Genomic DNA, 23398 nt, shown 5'->3' with positions numbered 1-23398 from the left:
AAGGATGGAGTGAAAGAGATTTTGAGCGATTGGGGCCGGAACATACAGGAGGGTAAGAGGCATGCAAGGAACGATGCATTGGAACGATGAGGTATATTGGGGCCGACGTGCTGTCAGTGGACTGTGAAGCATCTAGGGTAAACCATGGAATGGTCTGTGGGGCCTGGATGTGGATAGGAAGCTGTGGTTTCAGTGCATTACGCATGACAAGCAAATATGAATATGTACTTGTGTATATATGTATATGTCTCTGTATGTATATGTATGTATGTATTCATTGAAATGTATATGAATGTACTTGTGCATGTGTGGGCGTTTATGTATATACATGTGTATGTCGGTGGGTTGGGCCATTCCTTGTTGGTTTCCTTGCGCCACCTTGCTAATGCAGGAGACGGTGATTGAATATAATGAAAATGAATAAATATATATGTAATCTAGATATCAATTCTTGTGACATTTAAATTGACAGATATATATATTCTCATAAGCAATATAATAACTTAATATCAAACTCCTTACAGTCAAGATTTTAGCTTTGATATAGTGGGTAATGATCAAGTTTTTGGTATGTCATATCCCTGAAGTACCTCTGAAAATTTTTCTTACAGCTGTAAGTGGGGAGTTGTCTGGTATTAGTAGCATCTTCAATAAACCATCGGCCTATGTGGAACTTCTGGTGGATGGTGTGCAGCAGAAGAAAACGCAGCATGTCAAGCATAATGCTCATCCAAAATGGCATGAAACATTCACTGTGTAAGTGATGGTTTGCAGTTGTTTCCCAGCATTCTTTTACTATTTGCCAGTATATTTTCTTAAAGACTTCTGTGTTACACGTATGATAAGTAATTTCTGTGACCCTTGTTATGGTTAGTTCTGCAGTGTCTCATAATTATTGTCTTTCTACCCTGTGGTCTGTGTAGTTTTATGAATAATGAATTTTAGTTTCTTGTATTGTTTTTGATACAAAGGCCATTGATATATAAAGTAGGCCATAAGAGAACACAGAGCTACACTACCACATGCAGCCATGTGCACACTCAAACAAACCAGTCACGCACGACCTTGGAAACACGGGCCAATTACTGCATGTCATGAGAATGACATCTCACCGGTTATCCATGATCCCAAAAGGATGGGAACATCATACTTCATGGTATCTTTCTGCACATTACTTGTGATTAATCTTTGCATCACGAATAAAACCCGCTAGCACCGACACGTGTCCATGTTGTCTTGAACTTTATGGCACTGATTTTTTGAACTGAAAGCACAGACGGTGTTTTCGAAATGTCCACAATTGACTGACTTCTGTACGGCATGTTGGAAATTGATGTTCAAGCTGGCTTTCTCCATAGTCCAACAAACCACATACCGCCCCAACAACCACAGGGAGCTGACTCTGCAGTCATTACTTTCTTAATCAAACCACCTTACACCACATGTCCTCAGACATTTTATCTCTAACACATCCACTCACCTCCAAACAGCCTTATCTTTAGCCCATGCCTCGCATCCATATTATATTGTTGGGAATACTATACCTTCAGATATACCCATTTTGACCCTATCAGATAATGATCTCTCTTACTACACATTTGTTGGTGCTCCCAGACCATTCATTGAAACCCTTCACCTATCTTATAACTCACTTCTGGTTCCATGGTTCTGTTTGCTGCCATTTCCATTCCCAGGTATCTAAGGCACTTAATCATCTCCAATTTTTCTCCATTCACTCTTACCCCAAGTAACCTGTCCCTCAACCCAGTGAACCTAATAACCTTGCTTTTATTTGTATCTGTTTTCACTTTCTTCCATTTACATATGCTTGGAAAGCAGTAAATTTGTTAAATTCAGTGCAAAAATGCAATTTCCTCTAAACATCTTTTTTTAAACCTCACTCTTATCAGTTTACCTGCATTTCTAATGCCCATTTCCATCTGGGAACTCCTATTAAAGGGTGGTCATAGTAAGAGTCTCCACTTATCCTTGTCTGTACATGCCTCCGTTGCATACACAGTTCCACACATTCTTCCCCCATTTCTCTCCCTCAAGTATTCTTCCACTCTATTTTCACATGTCACAGTTGGTCCTCCTCCCATGTCATCCCGTAAAGTCATACCATCATTCACTCTCCTTGTAAACTTTCCATCTTGCATTCTTTCCACATGCCCATACCCCCCTCAAATTAGTACGTTTCATCCACACTGCCACTCCACAGTTCATTCCCTTTTCATTCCCTATAATATCAAATCTTTCATACACCCCTCATTACTCTATTAATTCAGTCCTCTCATACTACATGCTCCTTTCAAATAACTCATTTCCACAGCCTGGATTCTTGACCTCTTTGACTCAATCCATGTCCATATTTTGGATGCATAGGGCAAGGTCAGAAGGACTTTACTGTCCTTTAATCCTTTATTCATTTCCATACTTACATCTTCACCATTCATTACTCTATTAAGAGACCCAGTTACTCTTCTACCCCTGCAGTGCTCACCCCCTTATCTCTCCTTTCATATCACCAAACTTACCCAAGATAGTTCCTAAATACTTAGATTCTTTCACTATTTTTCCTCCCATGTCGTATCTTACACTATAAGGCTTTGTAAAATCTATATTTTTATTTGTTTCCTTCCAGACAACATTACTTTACTTTTACTTGCATTTATGTTCAATCACCTACTCTTACTTACATCATAAAATACTTTTACAACATTCTGCAACTCCTTAACACTTTTAATACTTTTAGCAAACAGCACTGTATCACCTGCAACTAGGCATATCATTTGCCATCCTACCATACCACCACGCTCCATCTCTACACCCCTTTTCCGTAGTTTTGCTTTCGTCTCTCTTAGTACTTTATCCATATGTATATGTTAATACATGTTAAAAAACTATGGTAACATCAGAGCCCTACCTCACACACACATGTATAGCAAAACTTGTTCTCAACTCTCCATCTGCTCTTACACGTGCATTTCCTTCTCCGTGGAAGCATGCTTTGATACATCCCATTCCTAAGGAGGGTGACTATTCTAACTCCTCTAACTATCATCCTATTGCTTTGACATCTACCATTTCCAGAGTCTTTGAATCCCTCCTCAACTCCCATATCTTTAAACACCTCGAAAATCACAGTCTTCTCTGATCATCAGGATGACTTGGACTGGAAGGCGAGATCCAATGATGATATTCTTTCTTATCTTGCTAATGTCTGGTCATCATCCCTGAAAGATTTTGGGGAGTCACATGTAGTTGCCCTTGACATATCTAAGGCTTTTGACTGGGTGTGGCATCGGGGTCTCATCTCTAAGCTTTTCTCTTTTGGCTTCTCTCCCTCACTTTGCTCCATATCTAGCTTTCTCTTTGGCCAGTCTATCTCTGTGGTTGTTAAGGGATCAACCTCCCCCTTTTCTCCATCAGTGGCGGTGTCCTGTACACTTTTTTCTCTTTTTTTTTCTATGATTTCCTTTCCTCCACAAATAATCCAATGCACTCATACACTGACAACTTAACACTGCATTCATCCACATCCTTCAGTTGCGCTCCCTCATCTCTCACTCAATCTGCATCTCGTCTTGACACAGCTTCCTCAATAAAGTCAGACTTGGACAGGATATCTCAGTGGGGTAAGCAAGAACTTGTTAAGTTTAATGCCTCCAAGACCCAGTTTCTGCTCATCTATCCATCAAAAACTGACAACATTTGTCTCATCTTTGATGGTTCTGTAATTTCACCTTTGGACTCAATGGACATACTTAGTAATAATGTAACATCCACTCTTTCATGGAAACCCCACATTACAGGAATAGCTAAGTCTGCCTCTAAGAAACTGGGTGTTCTGTTTAGATGTCAAAACTTCTGAACAGTTGCTTTGTTTATACAAGGGATTGATTCATCCCTGTATGGAGTACTGCACTCACATTTGGGGTGGTTCTAACTCTGTACGCTTACTTGACAGAGTCGAAAGTGATCCACCTTATAAACTGTCCCAGGCTAACTTCTAAAGTTGACCCCCTTACCCTACACTGCAATGTTTGTTCACTTTCCCTCTTCTATAGGTATTGCTTTGATTTTTGCTCACGAGAGCAGGCTGCTTGTGTGCCCCCACCACTAAGTAGACCACACAATACTCAACAAGCTGATGCATCCCATGGCTATTGTGTGGCCATCGGCAACTCAAGGGTGGGCTGTTTTGATATCTGATTTCCCTACATGTTGAAGCTTTAGAACTCTTTACCTTTTCATGTCTTTTCCAATAACTCTGACCTGGCACATTTCAAAAGACAGGTCTTTCAATTCCTCCAAAATTCATAAGTACTTTTCATTTTCTTTTTCCATTTCATAATTCATTCTATATTTCAATTTAGGCCCTGCCTTGATGTGGACTTCTGTCCATGACTGGAGCTTCAGTATAAAAGAAAATATATAGAACTCTTTACCTTTTCATGTCTTTTCCAATAACTCTGACCTGGCACATTTCAAAAGACAGGTCTTTCAATTCCTCCAAAATTCATAAGTACTTTTCATTTTCTTTTTCCATTTCATAATTCATTCTATATTTCAATTTAGGCCCTGCCTTGATGTGGACTTCTGTCCATGACTGGAGCTTCAGTATAAAAGAAAATATATAGAAGGCTTTCACACCATCTAGCAGTTGTTCTTTTACCCCAATATCCTTAACTTATCACATAAAGCACAGTTATTTTTCTTGTGAAAAGCTATTATATATGTAAAGGGGCTTCATTTGCCCAAGTATAGAGTACTGCTCATATCTGGGATGGCTCTTTCTTCACCTTTTTTTTTTTTTTTTTTTGCCAGATAGAATCAAAAGCCTTTTGCCATGTTACCTCTTCTGTCAACACTTCTCTTCAGATGCCCTTTCCATCTGCCAAGATTCTGCTTCCCTATCTCTGTTCTTCAGATATTATTTTGGCCACTTTTCTTGAGTTGTCTTCATGTGTCCCAGCCCCAGTGTTTTGACTGCTGCTTCCTATAACTTCCATGTGGATACGAGCCATGTAAGGCTTTGCCTCTGTGATACCTCTTTTTCTTGAACAGTGAAGCTGTGGAATTCTCATCTTTCTCTTTTTTTTCCTTTTTCTGTGATACTCTTTCTTGAACAGTGAAGCTGTGGAATTCTCATCTTTCTCTTTTTTTCCTTTTTCTATAACCTCTCAGTCTTTAAGAGTTGGGAATTCAGTTTAATTTGTGCTGTGTTCTTTTTTCTCATGCTTACTAACTTATCTTTTATGTGAGGCTGCCTTGACATGGGCATGCTTTTGCCCCAGCCATATCACCTGCTTTGAAAAGGTTATCTCCACAAGTTTTCATTACTGTTATATTTTTTGATATACATAATGTATGTTAGGATTCTGCTTGTTATCCTACTTTGAGTATAGGAAAAAGTATACATGATAGATATGTGATTATCCTCTAACCTTATTTGATAGGTAGTCCCTTGTTAGAATACTTTATAAGACATGCATGTACTTTATTACAGAATGGTGTCAAGCATCTCATAAGAAAATACATCTTTGATAATCAAGATTAAACTATTGTTTTTCCCAATAGGTTGGTGACAAAGGACTCAGTGCTAGTGTTTCGTGTCAGTGACCATCACACACTTGTCAGGGACTCGCTTATTGGGGAAGCAACTATTAATCTGGCTGATGTAGTAGCACTAAATGATGGCAAGTCAAGTTCAACTCACACACTATCTCTCAGTCCACCAGCCAGCAATGTTCCATCAGTTGGTAAGTGCATTCTTCCTTCAGTTGGCAGAAGGAATACTCTTCAGTTAATTTGTGAAATTTAGGTTGTATTGCACTCTCTGTTGAGTAGTAAACAGCAATTGATATTTGTAAAGAACTTTTAGGCAAAGATAAGTAAGTTCCTTGGATTTTCAAACCACTCTCTGCACACCAAAATAAAGGCTGCCAGTGAAAATTATTATTTTTTCATGCTTGATTGCCTTTGCCCGCATCAGCAAGGTTGTTCTAGGAACAGACGAAAAAAGACCACATCTGCTCACACTGGAAATCCACCCCTCCTGTTTTTAATTTTCCAAAAGAAGAGACAGAGGAGGCCAAGTGAGGATATTCCCTCTAGGGCTCAGTCCTCTGTTCTTAACGCTACCTCGCTAACACGGGAAATGGCACATATGTATGAAAATTCAAAGAGGATATATGTGTCAGAGGTGAAGGGAACGAGGAGAAGTGGGAGACCAAATTAGTCTCCCACTTCTCCTCGATCCCTCCACCTCTGACACATATATCCTCTTGGTCAATCTTTCCTCACTCATTCTCTCCATGTGATCAAACCATTTCAAAACACCCTCTTCTGCTCTCTCAACCACACTCTTTTTATTACCACACATCCCTCTTACCCTTACATTACTAACGCGATCAAACCACCTCACACCACATATTGTCCTCAAACATTTCATTTCCAGCACCTCCACCCTCTTACGCACAACTCTATCCATAGCCCATGCCTCACAACCATACAACATTGTTGGAACCACTATTCCTTCAAACATACCCATTTTTGCTTTCCGAGATAATGTTCTCGACTTCCACACATTCTTCAAGGCTCCCAGAATTTTCGCCCCCTCCCCCACCCTATGATTCACTTCTGCTTCATGGTTCCATCCACTGCCAAATCCACTCCCAGATATCTAAAACACTTCACTTCTTCCAGTTTTTCTCCATTCAAACTTACCTCCCAGTTGACTTGACCCTCAACCCTACTGTACCTAATAACCTTACTTGTATTCACATTTACTCTCAACTTTCTTCTTTCCCACACTTTACCAAACTCAGTCACCAGCTTCTGCAGTTTCTCACATGAATCAGCCACCAGTGCTGTATCATCAGCGAACAACAAGTGACTCACTTCCCAAGCTCTCTCATCCACAACAGACTGCATACTTGCCCCTCTTTCCAAAACTTTTGCATTCACCTCCCTAACAACCCCATCCATAAACAAATTAAACAACCATGGAGACATCACACATCCCTGCCGCAAACCTACATTCACTGAGAACCAATCACTTTCCTCTCTTCCTACATGTACACATGCCTTACATCCTCAATAAAAAGTTTTCACTGCTAACAACTTGCCTCCTACACCATATATTCTTAATACCTTCCACAGAGCATCTCTATCAACTCTATCATATGCCTTCTCCAGATCCATAAATGCTACATACAAATCCATTTGCTTTTCTAAGTATTTCTCACATACATTCTTCAAAGCAAACACCTGATCCACCCATCCTCTACCACTTCTGAAACCACACTGCTCTTCCCCAATCTGATGCTCTGTACATGCATCCACCCTCTCAATCAATACCCTTCCATATAATTTCCCAGGAATACTCAACAAACTTATACCTCTGTAATTTGAGCACTCACTCTTATCCCCTTTGCCTTTGTACAGTGGCACTATGCAAGCATTCCGCCAATCCTCAGGCACCTCACCATGAATCATACATACATTAAATAACCTTACCAACCAGTCAGCAATACAGTCACCCCCTTTTTTGATGAATTCCACTGCAATTCCATCCAAACCCAGTGCCTTGCCGGCTTTCATCTTCCGCAAAGCTTTTACTACCACATCTCTTTTTACCAAATAATTTTCCCTAACCCTCTCACTTTGCACACCACCTCGACCAAAACACCCTATGTCTGCCACTCTATCATCAAACACATTCAACAAACCTTCAAAATACTCACTCTGTCTCCTTCTCACATCACCACTACTTGTTATCACCTCCCCATTAGCCCCCTTCACTGAAGTTCCCATTTGTTCCCTTGTCTTATGCACTTTGTTTACCTCCTTCCAAAACATCTTTTTATTCTCCCTAAAATTTAATGATACTCTCTCACCCCAACTCTCATTTGCCCTCTTTTTTACTTCTTGCACCTTTCTCTTGACCTGCCTCTTTCTTTTATACATCTCCCTCTCATTTGCATTTTTTCCCTGCAAAAAATGTCCAAATGCCTCTCTCTTCTCTTTCACTAATAATCTTATTTCTTCATCCCACCACTTACTACCCTTTCTAATCTGCCCACCTCCCACGCTTCTCATGCCACAAGCATCTTTTGCGCAAGCCACCACTGCTTCCCTAAATACATCCCATTCCTCCCCCACTCCACTTACTTCCTTTGTTCTCACCTTTTTCCATTCTGTACTCAGTCTCTCCTGGTACTTCCTCACACAAGTCTCCTTCCCAGGCTCACTCACTCTCACCACTCTCATCACCCCAACACTCTCTCTTCTTTTCTGAGAACCTCTACAAATCTTCACCTTTGCCTCCACAAGATAATGATCAGACATCTCTCCTGTTGCACCTCTCAGCACATTAAGATCCAAAAGTCTCTCTTTCGCGTGCCTATCAATTAATACGTAATCCAGTAATGCTCTCTGGCCATCTCTCCTACTTACATACGTATACTTATGTATATCTCTCTTTTTAAACCAGGTATTCCCAATCACCAGTCCTTTTTCAGCACATAAATCTACAAGCTCTTCACCATTTCCATTTACAACACTGAACACCCCCTGTATACCAATTATTCCCTCAACTGCCACATACTCACCTTTGCATTCAAATCACCCATCATTATAACCCGGTCTTGTGCATCAAAACCACTAACACACTCATTCAGCTGCTCCCAAAACACTTGCCTCTCATGATCTTTCTTCTCATGCCCAGGTGCATATGCACCAATAATCACCCATCTCTCTCCATCAACTTTCAGTTTTACCCATATGAATCTAGAGTTTACTTTCTTACACTCTATCACATACTCCCACCACTCCTGTTTCAGGAGTAGTTCTGCTCCTTCCCCTGCTCTTGTGTTCTCACTAACCCCTGACTTTACTCCCAAGACATTCCCAAACCACTCTTCCCCTTTACCCTTGAGCTTCATTTCACTCAGAGCCAAAACATCCAGGTTCCTTTCCTCAAACATACTACCTATCTCTCCTTTTTTCTCATCTTGGTTACATCCACACACATTTAGACACCCCAGTCTGAGCCTTCGAGGAGGATGAGCGCTCCCTGCGTGACTCCTTCTTCTGTTTCCCCTTTTAGAACGTTAAAATACTAGGAGAGGAGGGTTTCTGGCTCCCCGCTCCCGTCCCCTTTAGTCGCCTTCTACGACACGTGAGGAATGCATGGGAAGTATTCTTTCTCCCCTATCCCCAGGGATAAGACTGGTTATGATTATTTAATGATAAAACTGCAAAATAATGTTAATCAAGGTCTGTCTGTATTTTTTGAAGTAAATTACTGCATTTCGTACATGTGAATGCCACTGTAATATATTCATTAGTACTAAGTCCAATCTTGAATTGCAGAAAAAGTCTTACTGTTTTCTTTGAGCATTATTCTTGTCTCATATGTTTCAACTGAATATCTTTACATATTTATGGGGCAAAGATGGATATGTTTGAAGGTATAGTTGTTGTATCGATGTAAGTCAGAGACCCTGAATGTGAAAGAACGAAAGGGGATGGATGTGTTGGAAGTGGAATACCAAAGGGCAATGTGTGGTGTGAGGTAGGTTGATTGAAGTAACAATAAGTGAAAGAGCTGACCATTGTGTGTTGAATTGGTTCAAATATAAGATTAATGAAGAAAGTCTAAGAGCATCAGTATGTCTGAATTGGAGGGAGAAAGGGAGAGGGGGAGATCAAGGTAGGATGGAGTGAAAGAGGCTTTGTATTATCAGGTTTTGAACATTCATAAGGGTAAGTGGTATGCATTAGGTAGAATGAATTGGATCAATTTGGTATAAGGAGAACAGTGTGCTGTTGGAAGGCAGAACCATGGCATTTGAAGTGGACACGGTAAACTTTACATTGATATGTGGGGCCTGGCTGTGGGTGGTAGGCTTTGGTGCATGCATGCAAATGAGGCCATTTTTTCATTTGTTCTTGACACTACCTAACTTAAACAGGAGAATCAATTGTGTATGAACTGAAGATAACTAATTGACTTACATTTATATTTGTATTTCAATTTCAGTATCACCAACTCCTACTATCACTGTCGTTCTTGATGGTCTTCGCAGTTTAACCACTGCTGGTGCCAGACAAAGGGAAACCAATTACAATCTTCCTACAGGTAATTATTGCTCTACTTTTTTTCATTACCGTTATTGCTTGATATTTTTAATTTGTTGATTGAATGTTAATGTATAGGTTTATACATCAGTTGGTCTTATTTTTGTGTTGAAATAGTTGAATATTAAAGGAGTTGTGTACACTTTCTCTTCATTCTGTTTAAAACCATACATTGAGCTGAGGATACTAATGGACCAAGATCTTCTTTAGGTCTTGCTCGGAAAGATAGCGTAGAATTTCTTACATTAAGTTAAAGGTATAGTGACCCATAATTTTTGGTAACCACATGAAGTTAACTATTGATTTTGTAGACAAAGTTGTCATATTGATAGACTCCTCTGGTTGATGGAATTAGTCTGCCTTTTATCTTTGTTGTTATAACACTAGGGCTCTGTAACGGTGTGTCAGACAGTGATCCTCTTCTAAGTGAATAAGCAAACACAACAAAAGAAAATATCAGTTCCACTGGTGCTGATGAAGCCATTGCCCAGAGAGCAGTATCAAAAATACTAACTATCAGTCTGAACCCCGCCATTAGGTAGGCTGGAAGGATCAGAAAAATGTTGGTTAAGGGTTTATGTCATGCAGTGTTACTATTTATGACATATATGTGGTGTGAGATGGTTTGATCGAGTAAGTAATGTAAGGGTAAAGAGAGATGTGTGGAAATAAAAAGAGCATGGTTGAGAGAGCAGAAGAGGGTGTTTTGAAATGGTTTGGGCACATGGAGAGAATGAGTGAGGAAAGATTGACCAAGAGGATATATGTGTCGGAGGTGGAGGGAACGAGGAGAAGTGGGAGACCAAATTGGAGGTGGAAAGATGGAGTGAAAAAGATTTTGTGTGATTGGGGCCTGAACATGCAGGGGGGTGAACGGTGGGCAAGGAATAGAGTGAATTGGATCGATGTGGTATACTGGGGTCGACGTGCTGTCAATGGATTGAATCAGGGCATGTGAAGCATCTGGGGTAAACCATGGAAAGTTGTGTGGGGCCTGGATGTGGAAAGGGAGCTGTGGTTTCGGGCATTATTACGTGACAGCTAGAGACTGAGTGTGAACGAATGTGGCCTTTGTTGTCTTTTCCTAGCGCTACCTCGCACACATGAGGGGGGGAGGGGGATGTTATTCCATGTGTGGCGAGGTGGCGATGGGAATGAATAAAGGCAGACAGTATGAATTGGTTTTTTTTTTTCATACTGTTTGCCATTTCCCGCGTTAGCGAGGTAGCGTTAAGAACAGAGAACTGGGCCTTAGAGGGAATATCCTCACCTGACCCCTTTCTCTGTTCCTTCTTTTGGAAAATTAAATTATGTACATGTGTATATATGTATATGTCTGTGTGTGTATATATATGTGCACATTGAGATGTATAGGTATGTATATTTGCGTGTGTGGACGTGTATGTATATACATGCGTATGGGGGTGGGTTGGGCCATTTCTTTCGTCTGTTTCCTTGCGCTACCTCGCAAACGCGGGAGACAGCGACAAAGCAAAATAAAAATAAATAAATACTTACATAGACAGTGTTTTTAGATATCCTTCAACTGTTTGGTCTTGCTGGTGGAGGTATATCTCAGAGGTAACATTTCAGCATGAAAATAGTGAGTTCTGGTTTAAGGTGAATGTTATGACTTGGTCAAGTCCAAGGTAATTTTATGTCAGATTCTTGATTATGTTAAACTAGTTCCAAGATGATACTAAGGTAGTCCTTGGTTAGGTTTGGTAAGATATTAATTTGTTTTTATGATTTCATTGATTCTTGTGTGAATTTACTGTTATCTTAGACTTCATTTTTGTAGTTTCATTGGTATATTCTTGCATTTTATTATTCTGTAGGCCGAGACAAAATATAGTGATGAAAATTTCTAAAAGCAAAGCTGCACTGCTGGAGTAAACTTCCTCATTTTAGGTTCTGTATGACATACATTACAGCCTAGGTTAGGTAGGTCAGTTTTTCATGGCTTCACTGATTGCTGATATGCATGTGTATGTTGTTAGTTTGGAAACTAGTTTTCTTATGCATGTATGTATTGTTAATTTGTGAGTTAGGTTTCATATTTTTGATACTAGATTATCTTATTTCACTTTACTGAAAGTCAGATAATGAAGTATAGTGAGTAAATAATTCAAAATAAGGCTGCACAGCTGGAGTGAACCTTCACCTAAAATTGAATCAAAACAAATTATAGAAACATGCCTAACCTAATCTAGAACTGAGTGATGATTTGATTATGGCTTAATTGTGATTTTTCTGAATCATAAACCTCATTTCACTGGATAGAGATCTCATTGTAAATGGCCCAATTTTCTTTTTCATGGTTATTAGATTTCCCTTTGTTTTCATAACATAGAGTATATATTGACTTGAAAATTAAGCATTGGGAGCCTGGCATTTTTCTTCATCTTATTATCCAGGGAACAAGGGGAACAAATGGGAACATCAGTGAAGGGGGCTGATGGGGAGGTGATAACAAGTGATGTGAGAAGGAGATGGATTTAGTATTTTGAAGGTTGGTTGAATGTGTTTGATGACAGAGTGGCAGATATAGGGTGTTTTGGTCAAGGTGGTGTGAACAGTGAGAGGGTTAGGGAGAGTGATCTGATAAACAGAGAAGAGGTAGTAAAAGCTTTACGGAAGATGAAAGCCGGCAAGGCAGCGGGTTTGGATGGTATTGCAGTGGAATTTATTAAGAATTGGGGTGATGGTATTGTTGACTTGTTGGTAAGGTTATTTAATGTATGTATGACTCATGCTGAGGTGCCTGAGGATTGGCGGAATGCTTGCATAGTACCGTTGTACAAAGGCAAAGGAGATATAAATGAGTGCTCAAATTACAGAGGTATAGGTTTGTTGAGTATTCCTGGGAAATTATATGGGAGGGTATTGATTGAGAGGGTGAAGGCATGTACAGAGCATCAGATTGGGGAAGAGCAGTGTGGTTTCAGAAGTGGTAGAGGATGTGTGGATCAGTTGTTTGCTTTGAAGAAAGTATGTGAGAAATATTTAGAAAAGCAAATGGATTTGCATGTAGCATTTATGGATCTGGAAAGGCATATGATAGAGTTGATAGAGATGCTCTGTGGAAGGTATGAAGAATGTATGGTGTAGGAGGCAAGTTGTTAGAAGCAGTGAAAAGTTTTTATCGAGGATGTAAGGCATGTGTACGAGTAGGAAGAGGGGAAAGTGATTGGTTCTCACTAAATGTTGGTTTGCGGCAGGGGTGCGTGATGTTTCCATGGCTGTTTAATTTGTTTATGGATGGGGTTGTTAGGGAGGTGAATGCAAGAGTTTTGGAAAGAGGGGCAAGTATGCAGTCTGTTGTGGATGAGAGAACTTGGGAAGTGAGTCACTTGTTGTTCGCTGATGATACAGTGCTGGTGGCTGATTCATGTGAGAAACTGCAGAAGCTGGTGACTGAGTTTGGTAAAGCGTGTGAAAGAAGAAAGCTGATAGTAAATGTGAATAAGAGCAAGGTTATTAGGTACAGTAGGGCTGAGGGACAAGTCATTTGGGAGGTAAGTTTGAATGGAGAAAAACTGGAAGAAGTGATGTGTTTTAGATATCTGGGAGTGGATTTGGCAGCGGATGGAACCATGGAAGCGGAAGTGAATCATAGGGTGGGGGAGGGGGCGAAAGTTCTGGGAGTGTTAAAGAATGTGTGGAAGTCGAGAACATTATCTCGGAAAGCAAAAATGGGTATGTTTGAAGGAATAGTGGTTCCAACAATGTTATATGGTTGCGAGGCGTGGGCTATAGATAGAGTTGTGCGGAGGAGGGTGGATGTGCTGGAAATGAGATGTTTGAGGACAATATTTGATGTGAGGTGGTTTGATCGAGTAAGTGATAAAAGGGTAAGAGAGATGTGTGGTAATGAAGAGAGTGTGGTTGAGAGAGCAGAAGAGGGTGTTTTGAAATGGTTTGGTCACATGGAGAGAATGAGTGAGGAAAGATTGACCAAGAGGATATATGTGTCAGAGGTGGAGGGAACGAGAAGTGGGAGACCAAATTGGAGGTGGAAAGATGGAGTGAAAAAGATTTTGTGTGATCGGGGCCTGAACATGCAGGAGGGTGAAAGGCGTGCAAGGAATTGGATCATTGAATTGGAACAATGTGGTATACCGGGGTCAACATGCTGTCAGTGGATTGAACCAGGGCATGTGAAGCGTCTGGGGTAAACCATGGAGAGTTCTGTGGGGCCTGGTTGTGGAAAGGAAGCTGTGGTTTTGGTGCATTATTGCATGACAGCTACAGACTGAGTGTGAACGAATGTGGCCTTTGTTGTCTTTTCCTAGCGCTACCTCATGCGCATGCGGGGGGAAGGGGTGTCATTTCATGTGTGACGGGGTGGCGACGGGAATGAATAAGGGCAGACTATGAATTATGTACACAAGTATGTATGTGTGTCTGTGTGTGTATATATGTGTAAATGTTGAGATGTATGTACATGTGCCTGTGTGAACGTGTATGTATATACATGTGTATGGGGGTGGGTTGGGCCATTCTTTTGTCTGTTTCCTTGCGCTACCTCAGTAATGCGGGAGACAGCGATAAAGTATAATAAATACATAAATGTTTTTGTATTTCAAATGTTCCGCTAATATTGTGGAACTTAGTGTGAAAACTAAGTCAGTTGTGAAAGTTTTGTGAGAGTTTGACTTTTGAGACCCATTTCCATTAGTTTCATAATATTTTATACCTAGTTTTTTAACTATCCTTATGTATAATTGTCTTACACTTGTTTTGTTGCTCCATACTGAAGTAAGATAGATGAATAAAAATTACTGTCAGCATAGATTGACTCCATGTATATTAAAGAAGTAAATCGTTGATTGGGACCAACCTGTGTTTCCCCCAATTCATTAAATTTCTTTAGCAAATGACAATCACTATCTACGCATATCTCTGATGCTTGCTCCCTTCAGGAACTCCCTGGTTTGGTTAAGTAATGAAAGGGTAAGAGAGATGTGTGGTAGCAAAAAGAGTGAGGTTGAGGGAGCAGAAGAGGGTGTGTTGAAATAGTTTTGACATATGGAATGAATGAGTAAGGAAAGGTTGACAATGAGGATATATGTGTCAGAGGTGGAGGGAACAAGGAGAAGCAGGAGACCAAATTGATGGTGGAAGGTTGGAGTGGAAAAGATTTTGAGTGATCAGGGCCTGAAGATGCAGGAGGGTGAGGCATGCATGCAATAGAGTATATTGAAACAGTGCCGTATACCAGGGTCAACATGCTGTTAGTGAACTGAACCAGGGCATGTTAAATGCCTGGGGCAAAACGTGGAAAAGTCTGTGGGGCCTGGATGTGGATAGGGAGCCCTGGTTTCGGTGCATTATACACGACAGTTAGAGTATGAGTGAATGGGGATAGGGGAGAAAGAATATGTCCCACATATTCCCTGCTTGTTGTAGAAGGTGACTAAAAGGGGAAGGAGCGGGGGCTGGAAATCCTCCCCTCGTATTTTTTTTTTTATTTTCCAAAAAAAGAACAGAAAAGGGGGCCATGTGAGGATATTCCCTGTAAGTCTCATTCCTCTGTTCTTAACGCTACCTTGCTAACACTGGAAATAGCGAATATTTATGAAAGTGAGGATTTTCCCTCTTAGGCTCAGTCCTCTGTTCTTAATGCTACCTTGCTAATGCAGGAAATGGCAAATATGTGTGAAAAAAATATTTTTTTTATCATAATCTCTGTTTCCCATGTCAGCAAGGTAACACCAGTAAACAGACAAAGAATGGCCAATCCGCTCATATACACATGTATATATACATAAATGCCCATACATACACATAAACATGCTTATACATATCAACATATACACATATACACATTGTTTGATGTCAGCATGTTCCATCCAAACTGCATTGTGCTCCTTCACATCTTTTTCTTGCTGGCTGATGTGCCAAAGAGAACAATGTGTTGGGGAAGAGCCTTCATTATTTCTGTCTTGTCTCCATTATGTTAATTGGGAATATAAGATCTTGTTACTTTCCTTGAGCAGACCTCATCATAGACCATTAAATTTCCAGTTATCTCGCCTTTTCCATGTACTATAATGGAAACAATCATATGTTTAGTGTATCATTTCATACATTCCATACAGCTGCTTTATTGAAGGAGTATGATAGAATTATTCAACAAATGTTTTGCTTCTCTGAGATATGTTGACTCGGGTATCTCCCATCATTTTCCTCATGTATAAGTGGTGATTTTGGCTTTTTTTTATACTAAATTATTTAGAGATGATAAGTTTCTGATTTCTGCAGGGAAGTGTATGTTTTTGTCACTGCTGTGAATGCAGAAAGATCCAACATTGTAGGGTTTTGAGAATGATTGGTATGATGCTGTTGTAGATAGTGTAAATTTGTATTAATTCCAGTTGTATTCTCTTTGCTCCAGTTGTACATGTTAGTGGCGGTAATGTTAGTGGTGGGAATACTGTGACCGTTCGTGTAGGAAGCAAAACCCCCCCACCAGTCCCTCCACCACCCAGGCAGAGAGAGCCAGACACAACTCCTGCTGCAGGGGCACTACCTGCCATACCTTCAGCCAGTGGCACATCATCTGCAGTCTCTACTGTCACCCATAATTCAGGCATGCAGAACCCACTCCCACAGCTTCCAGCTATTAACAGTGATGGCCAGTCTTCTACACACCCAAGTGTGCGACCCAAGAAGAGTGTTAGCAATGGGTCAGCCATTTTGGTCCTAGGAGGAGAGAGTCCAACTGAGGGTACTGGTAGTCAAAATGGGACACCTACTAGTACACCAAATGGACCAAGTGGGACTCCCAGATCATCATCATCTACTCCAACAGCTACTCCAGTTGTGCCTCAGGCTAACCATCAAGTTATTCATCCTGCACTTCCAAACAGTAGCACCATCAATGGTCAGCTTCCAGCTAGTACAGTTTCTTCTGCTTCCTCCTCCCCAGTTCCCAGACCCACTCCTCCTGTGGTGGCACCCAGAGCTGCTAATCGACACCATCGTGCCCATAGAAATAAGCGTAACTCAGGTTCGTTGATAATGCCTATTTTTATAGTACACACACACACACACACACACACACACACACAAAATTGTAGCAAAGATTTACAGTATAAGTGCAGCTATGACTTGACAAAATGGAGTATAATTTTATTATAACCAAAAGGGGACTCTCATTGTCAGATAAAGATTTAGATTCTCCTCAGGATTGAGGTTATTTTCTGCTTCTGAGCTTCATTTCTGTTACTATATTACTTTTAGGATCTACTATATTACTTTTAGGGATCAACTATATTACCTGAGTCAAGAAAGAAAAAATAGAGGTCTAGAAAAAGACAGAGAAATTACATAGGAAAGCCAGGGCAAGGTTGTCAACAAACACCAACAGCATTCAAATTGAACAGCAATCTGGTATGGACTCAAAAAAATGGATAAAAAAAATGAAATGTATAAGTACTAGTCAGTCACAACAAGGTCAACAAGGCAGAGACAAGAGGGAGAGATGAAATAGGAACCACCAGAAAACAAAGAAGTTTGGGGATGCTATGTTAGATTGTGAGAAGGAAGGTCAGAGGTTAACAGAACTAGAGGAGGAGTTGAATAAATGCATCCTGAAGGGTGTCCTGAGATGAAAGAGAAAATTAGGAATCTGAGAAATGTCGTCATGGGTATGAAAAAATATTCACTTTAGTTGAGGGGACTGAGGAGGTACATCAGAGGAAAGGTCATTTTGTTAGAAAGTGAGGAAAGGCCAATGGGTCTTTTCTAGATGTCATAGGGATTATACATTTAGAGGAAAGGACGAAGATGCATACAAAATCAGTTAACCTTAGTTGGCAGGGAGATGTAGAAGCAAAAATTTCATCAGCTGCTTACTGTAAGGAAAGGACTAAAACACATACAAAATCAATTGACTGTAGGGAGCAGGGAAATGTTAGCAAATTTTTTAGCTGATCAGGAGACCCAGAGCATGAAGAATTATGCAGAGGAATATAGATCTGGGGTCATTGTGAATGATAGACTACAGAAGACTTGAAGGTTCTTGACAAGATTATGTGTATATAGAGGTAGAATAGTAGAGCACAAGATGTGTATATAGAGTTAGATTAGTAGAGCACAAGATACCTTCTCACTTTCCCCTCCCACCAGCCCAACTGTTGGCTTGAAGAAAGGTTAGCAGTAGCACTATGCAGTATATGAAGAACATAATACCTTGGAAATTTTATTGGAAAGTGCAAAGGGTAAAGATAAAACAAATTTCTTACCAGTTGAAAGAACCTCCTACACTGGCCTAGGTTCTGAAAATGAAAGACAGGGTTAAGGTTTATTTGTTTTATATGAATTATTTATTGATAACATATCGTTGAAGTGTTTTTCAAGCCTTGATTTGAATGCAGTGATAATGTTTGGATTCATTGCATGTGGAGGTAGTTTATTCCAGTGTCTAGCCTATCCAGCCATTACATATCCTTTCTTTTATCTTCATACAATATTTCTAACCGTTGAATCTTATCATGCATAAAGAAATTCTCATATATGTCTGAATTATTTAATGTTTGGAAAAGTATTTTGAGATCACCTCAAAGTCGATTTTTTAGAGAAAACTGACAGTTTTGGGCCCACATCGGTTTGCTCCTGTAAAGGGCTATCACATCCTCCCTTACCCCTTACCTCTCCCTCCCTCTTTGGCCACCACTCACTCTCTAATCATCAGCATGCTCTCCCTCCTAGGCTATCGCACCCTCCCTCACCACCACTGCTCCCACCCTCCTTGGTTACCACATCCTCCCTTGCCACCATACTGTTCCTCAACACAACATCTCCCTCCCTGGCCACCACACCCTGAATGATAGATGACTCTGTTTAGTGAATTAATCATGCATGTCCAGTTTCCCTTTCCTTACCTCATTTCTATACAGTATTCAAAATTGCAGCCAGCAGTTTCTGTCTTACCACGAAAGTGGTTGAATTATTAGCAACTGAATGCAGTGGTTAGTCATGAAGTACCTTGCAATTTCTTCTCTGTGTTTACAGACTGAAGATAGACAGACAGGGCATCTTTCTGTATTAAAATGTGATACAATGTATGTCGTAGACTTGAAGTGATATATTTATCAAGTCTATCCTGGTATGTATATATAGTTCTGCTTTCAAACACTCTAATTGGCAGATTGTTCTGTATGTTAGCAGTGCTGTTGAAGAAAAAGTACCTCACCCCTTTTGAGGTAAAATAGTTGCCCACAAATTTGTATCCTTTACTGCAAGTCAAATCAGGTGAATCAAGTCTTAAATAATTGTATAGATCAAGATTATAAAATCCGTTTGAATATTTGTATTAGGTCACCTCTCAGCTTTCTCTTTTCTAAACTAAATAGATTCAAGTCATTTGATTACTCACAGGATCTTGGAATCATCATTTTTTTGGTAGGATAACCAAAACTGAACACAGTATAAGATGAGAATGAAGCCTATGAATCCAAAAATTATGCTTGCTCTTCTCACAGCTTCTGTGTACTTCTTGCTTGATTTTAGGTCTCCATAGACTATTACACACAAGTCTTTTTCTACTTTTACCTTTTGTAGTTTAACAGAATTCATACTATGGCTTGCCTTTTTGTTTTTGCTGCTATGGAAAACTTTGCACTTACTGATATTAAGATTATTTGGCCACCTATGAGCCCAGCCCATTAGTTTGTCTGCATCAATTTGAAGCTGTTGATGTTCAAGTTCATTTGTTGATTTATTTCCCAGTTTTGTATCATCAGTGAATTTTGATATCTTGCTATGCAGCCCATTATCAATATCATTAATGTATATGAGAAAGAGAAATGGCCCAAGATTGATCCTTGTGGCACTCCTTTTGTTATGTCTAACCTCTGAGGCCTGGCCATTAATCTCAACTCTTTCTTTACATATAGTCAACCAGTTTCCTGTCCACCAGAGAATAACCCTATCAGTGCCCTGTGACTTAATTTTTGCTTGTAACCTTTGATGCAGAACTTTATCAAGTGCTTTTCAAAAAAATCTACACAGATGACTTTATCTGCTTTACTTTTATCATACATTCTGATTTAATCATGAAAGAAATCAAGTAGATTTGTCATGACATGAGCAGATTCGCTGAAGATCATGCTGAGAATCATTTATTAAGTGGTGATCCTCTAAATGGTTTACAATTCTGTCTTGAATGATGGTTTCCATAAGTTTTCTAACTACAAACATTAAGCTGATTTCCAGGCAGTGAAATGTTACCTTTTTTTGATATCAGTTTGAAATTGGCAAACTTCCATTCATCTGGAATTTTTGTTGTAACAAGGGACTTACTGTGTAAGATGATTATGTATATATGGTTATGTATAATGAAGAAAGCATGTGTTTGTAGAATGAATGCCAGAAGCCCATGTATTTTAATGTATTTGAGGTAGAAGAAAAAGACAGCAACCTGGTTCAGGGAGGGAAATTTGACAGCCACTGTAGGGCTGGCTCACTGTGCTTATCACTAACTCTCCTGATACTCAGGCAGTAGTATCCCTTTGTTTGGGTAGTTGCCTTCCATTTACTACCTGTGTGCCTATGTCAGTGAATATGAAGTAAAGGATGTACAGATACATAGATATGTAATGACAGTCTTGTAATTTTACACCAGTAAACCTTATTCCCCTCTCTCAAGGAAAATTCTTTTTAAATGTAGTTCTTATTCCATGATGAACTCAACTTTACATAGATATATAAAGATGAGAATTCATTGATTAATGGCTACCTGTATTTATATATTTGGATACTTCAGTTATATCCTTTTTTTTATATTTGTTTCATCTTGGTACTGGTCAACAGATGGTAATAATGCAGTTCCAAGCAGTGGTGGCAGTGGAGGAAGTAACAGTAACAGTGGTGCAGGTTCAGCATCCAGCAGTAGCAGTAATATTACTAGTCAGACCAGTGCTTCAAGTGGTCAGGAAGAACCTCTTCCTCCTGGGTAAGTTCGCACTCTGCAATTTAATAAAATTATCATGGTTTAAAAGTAAAAATTATTTATTATGGAATTATTGGTGAAATTTGAATTTCTGGAAAAATGTAAATCTTTTTGTATAACAGGTTAAGTTCACAAATTCTGTGCATGAGTATAGGTAGATACATAGAACCTCTTATTTTTGTATTTAGTTAATGGTAGGAAAAGGGATTGGATGAGGAAGAATTAGACAGTTGTATGAAAATGTAGTACAGGAAAAAAAAACTGCTTTTTGTTTTGTAAAAGCAACTTAAGAGGGAACGGTAATAAATGAAATATATATTCTATAGTTGACACAGTTTGTGAAAACACATGCTGGTCATGAAGTTGTAATTTACTGTTGGACAATGGTTGAACTAGAGAAATGATACTGAAATGAAGTGTTGATTTATTTCACACACAGCCAGATTCTAAAACTCTGATCAGGAATGAGTTGATTAGGGCTACCCACTGTGGTGCGAAATTGCTTTTACTCATTTCCATTAGGTAGTCATCTCAATTCTGGTAATGACATGACATGAGCTCTCTTTTGACTTGTCCTGCTTTTAGGTCAAATGCATACTGTGTTTCTGCAAAGATTTGTATTATGGAAATAATATTTTTGTGTTTCTGAAAGGGGGAAGTGTATTGTATTTGTGTATTATGTTGGATGAAAATGCCAAAATCTCTATGCATTGTTTGTGCATGGAAAACTTGGTGATTATCATAACCTTTGTGGTTTTAATGATGTTTTTTATCAGTTGCATTAAAATTTTCCTTGATTGTTTTGACTTTGGTTATTTAGGTGAATTCAGTAAAGTGAAATTTTGTGTAGATATCAGGTGCAAGGGTAGAAAACGATAATTGAAGAAATATATAGATGATTTTCTCAGAGATAGTGAATTAGTAGCTTGCCAGCGGTCTCCAAGAATGTCTTTTTAGCTTTAAAGGCCTCCTGAAGTTGAAAACCTTACCTTCCTGCCCCATCAGTTCCTTCTATGGAGAAGATAGATAATTTAGTACTGTAGATGATGCTCAGGTATTTAGTGTATCATTATTTCTATTTTCATTAGTTTTGATATAAAATACCTTACCTTTCCTTCTTGCCTCAGGAGTCCCTTCTATAGAAGGAGAATGTAAACATTTCAGTACTTTAGATGATGCTGAGGTGATGGTGTATATCAACATCTCGTATTCTCTTCATGTTGTATTGAATATCAAGACTGATATAAAAAGGAGAACACCTTGCTATTCTTGGTCCTTGACATTTTGAAACTTTGGGGCTGTGATGTTGAGTTATGGAGTTGACTTTAGTGGGTTATGCTAACAATTTGCTGACAAAGGCATCTGATGTTGATAGACAAATCTGCATAATAAATAATCTATGTAACAAAAGATTTAGCTTTCATAATTTTTGTTGCTGTGTTCACAGAGCACTGTGGTGGCTGATGCTTGACCCATAACCAGGGCTGGGTCATTCATCAGTCTTCAAAGAATCTTGGTTCAAAACTTTTAGCTATAAACATTCGATATGTAATTGATAACTATGGTAAATTATACTTTTCATATATTTTATCTATGCAGTTCTATTCAGTAGGCTTTATTCTATTATATGAATTAACAGTTTTATATCAGTATAATTTGTGAGAAAATAGGTGAAAGACATGGTTTTCTTTTCAGATCTATTTTTCACAAAAAAGGAAAGAAACTGACATCATGTAGTTCTTACCTTGCCTTAGTCTTTTGTAACATAAATATGAACTGTAATAATCTAATGGCCAAAGAATACTTCTGCTTGCCATTATGCTTAGTCCATCTTAAAGCTGTGTTATTGTCCATATCAAATAACTAATTTACCATTCAGATCAGCTTGAATATTTAAATGCATTTTCAGGTGGGAAATGCGTTATGACCAGTTTGGCAGGCGGTACTATGTAGACCACACAACTCGATCTACCACCTGGGAGAGACCCAAGCCTCTGCCCACAGGTTGGGAGGCACGTAGAGATCCTCGGGGACGAGTTTATTATGTTGATCATAACACACGAACCACCACATGGCAACGACCAACGGTAGAAAATATTAGGTTAGCATTTCTTTTGTGTTTTGATCTTAATATATTGTGGGAGGGATAGGGAAGAAAGAATGCTACTGAATAGGAAAGGAGCCTACTAAAAAGTTTTGCCTAGAGGGCTCAATTCCTGTTGTTTCTTTGCTGAGTCAGGAAAGGGAAGCTTATTAGATAAAAAAAAAGTGTACATTGCGTATGTGCCA

General features: G+C 39.3%; 1 protein-coding gene across 3 annotated transcripts in view; it reads left to right on the top strand.

The window, feature by feature from the left end:
- Su(dx) (Suppressor of deltex) overlaps positions 1–23398 on the top strand; it is a 71489-nt gene that overhangs the window by 9637 nt on the left and 38454 nt on the right. For 2 of the 3 annotated variants that reach the window (XM_071683851.1, XM_071683852.1), the window contains exons 3-8: positions 612–756; positions 5584–5765; positions 10052–10150; positions 16550–17164; positions 20971–21112; positions 23019–23210. In XM_071683851.1, coding sequence (XP_071539952.1) covers positions 612–756; positions 5584–5765; positions 10052–10150; positions 16550–17164; positions 20971–21112; positions 23019–23210 — 1375 coding nt within the window. The remainder of the gene's footprint in view (positions 1–611; positions 757–5583; positions 5766–10051; positions 10151–16549; positions 17165–20970; positions 21113–23018; positions 23211–23398) is intronic. The other variant, XM_071683853.1, reaches the window with a different exon arrangement.

This window comes from Panulirus ornatus, chromosome 37 (genome assembly GCF_036320965.1).
Source record: "Panulirus ornatus isolate Po-2019 chromosome 37, ASM3632096v1, whole genome shotgun sequence".
Lineage (NCBI taxonomy): Eukaryota > Metazoa > Arthropoda > Malacostraca > Decapoda > Palinuridae > Panulirus > Panulirus ornatus.
This window is presented reverse-complemented; position numbering and strand designations above follow the sequence as displayed.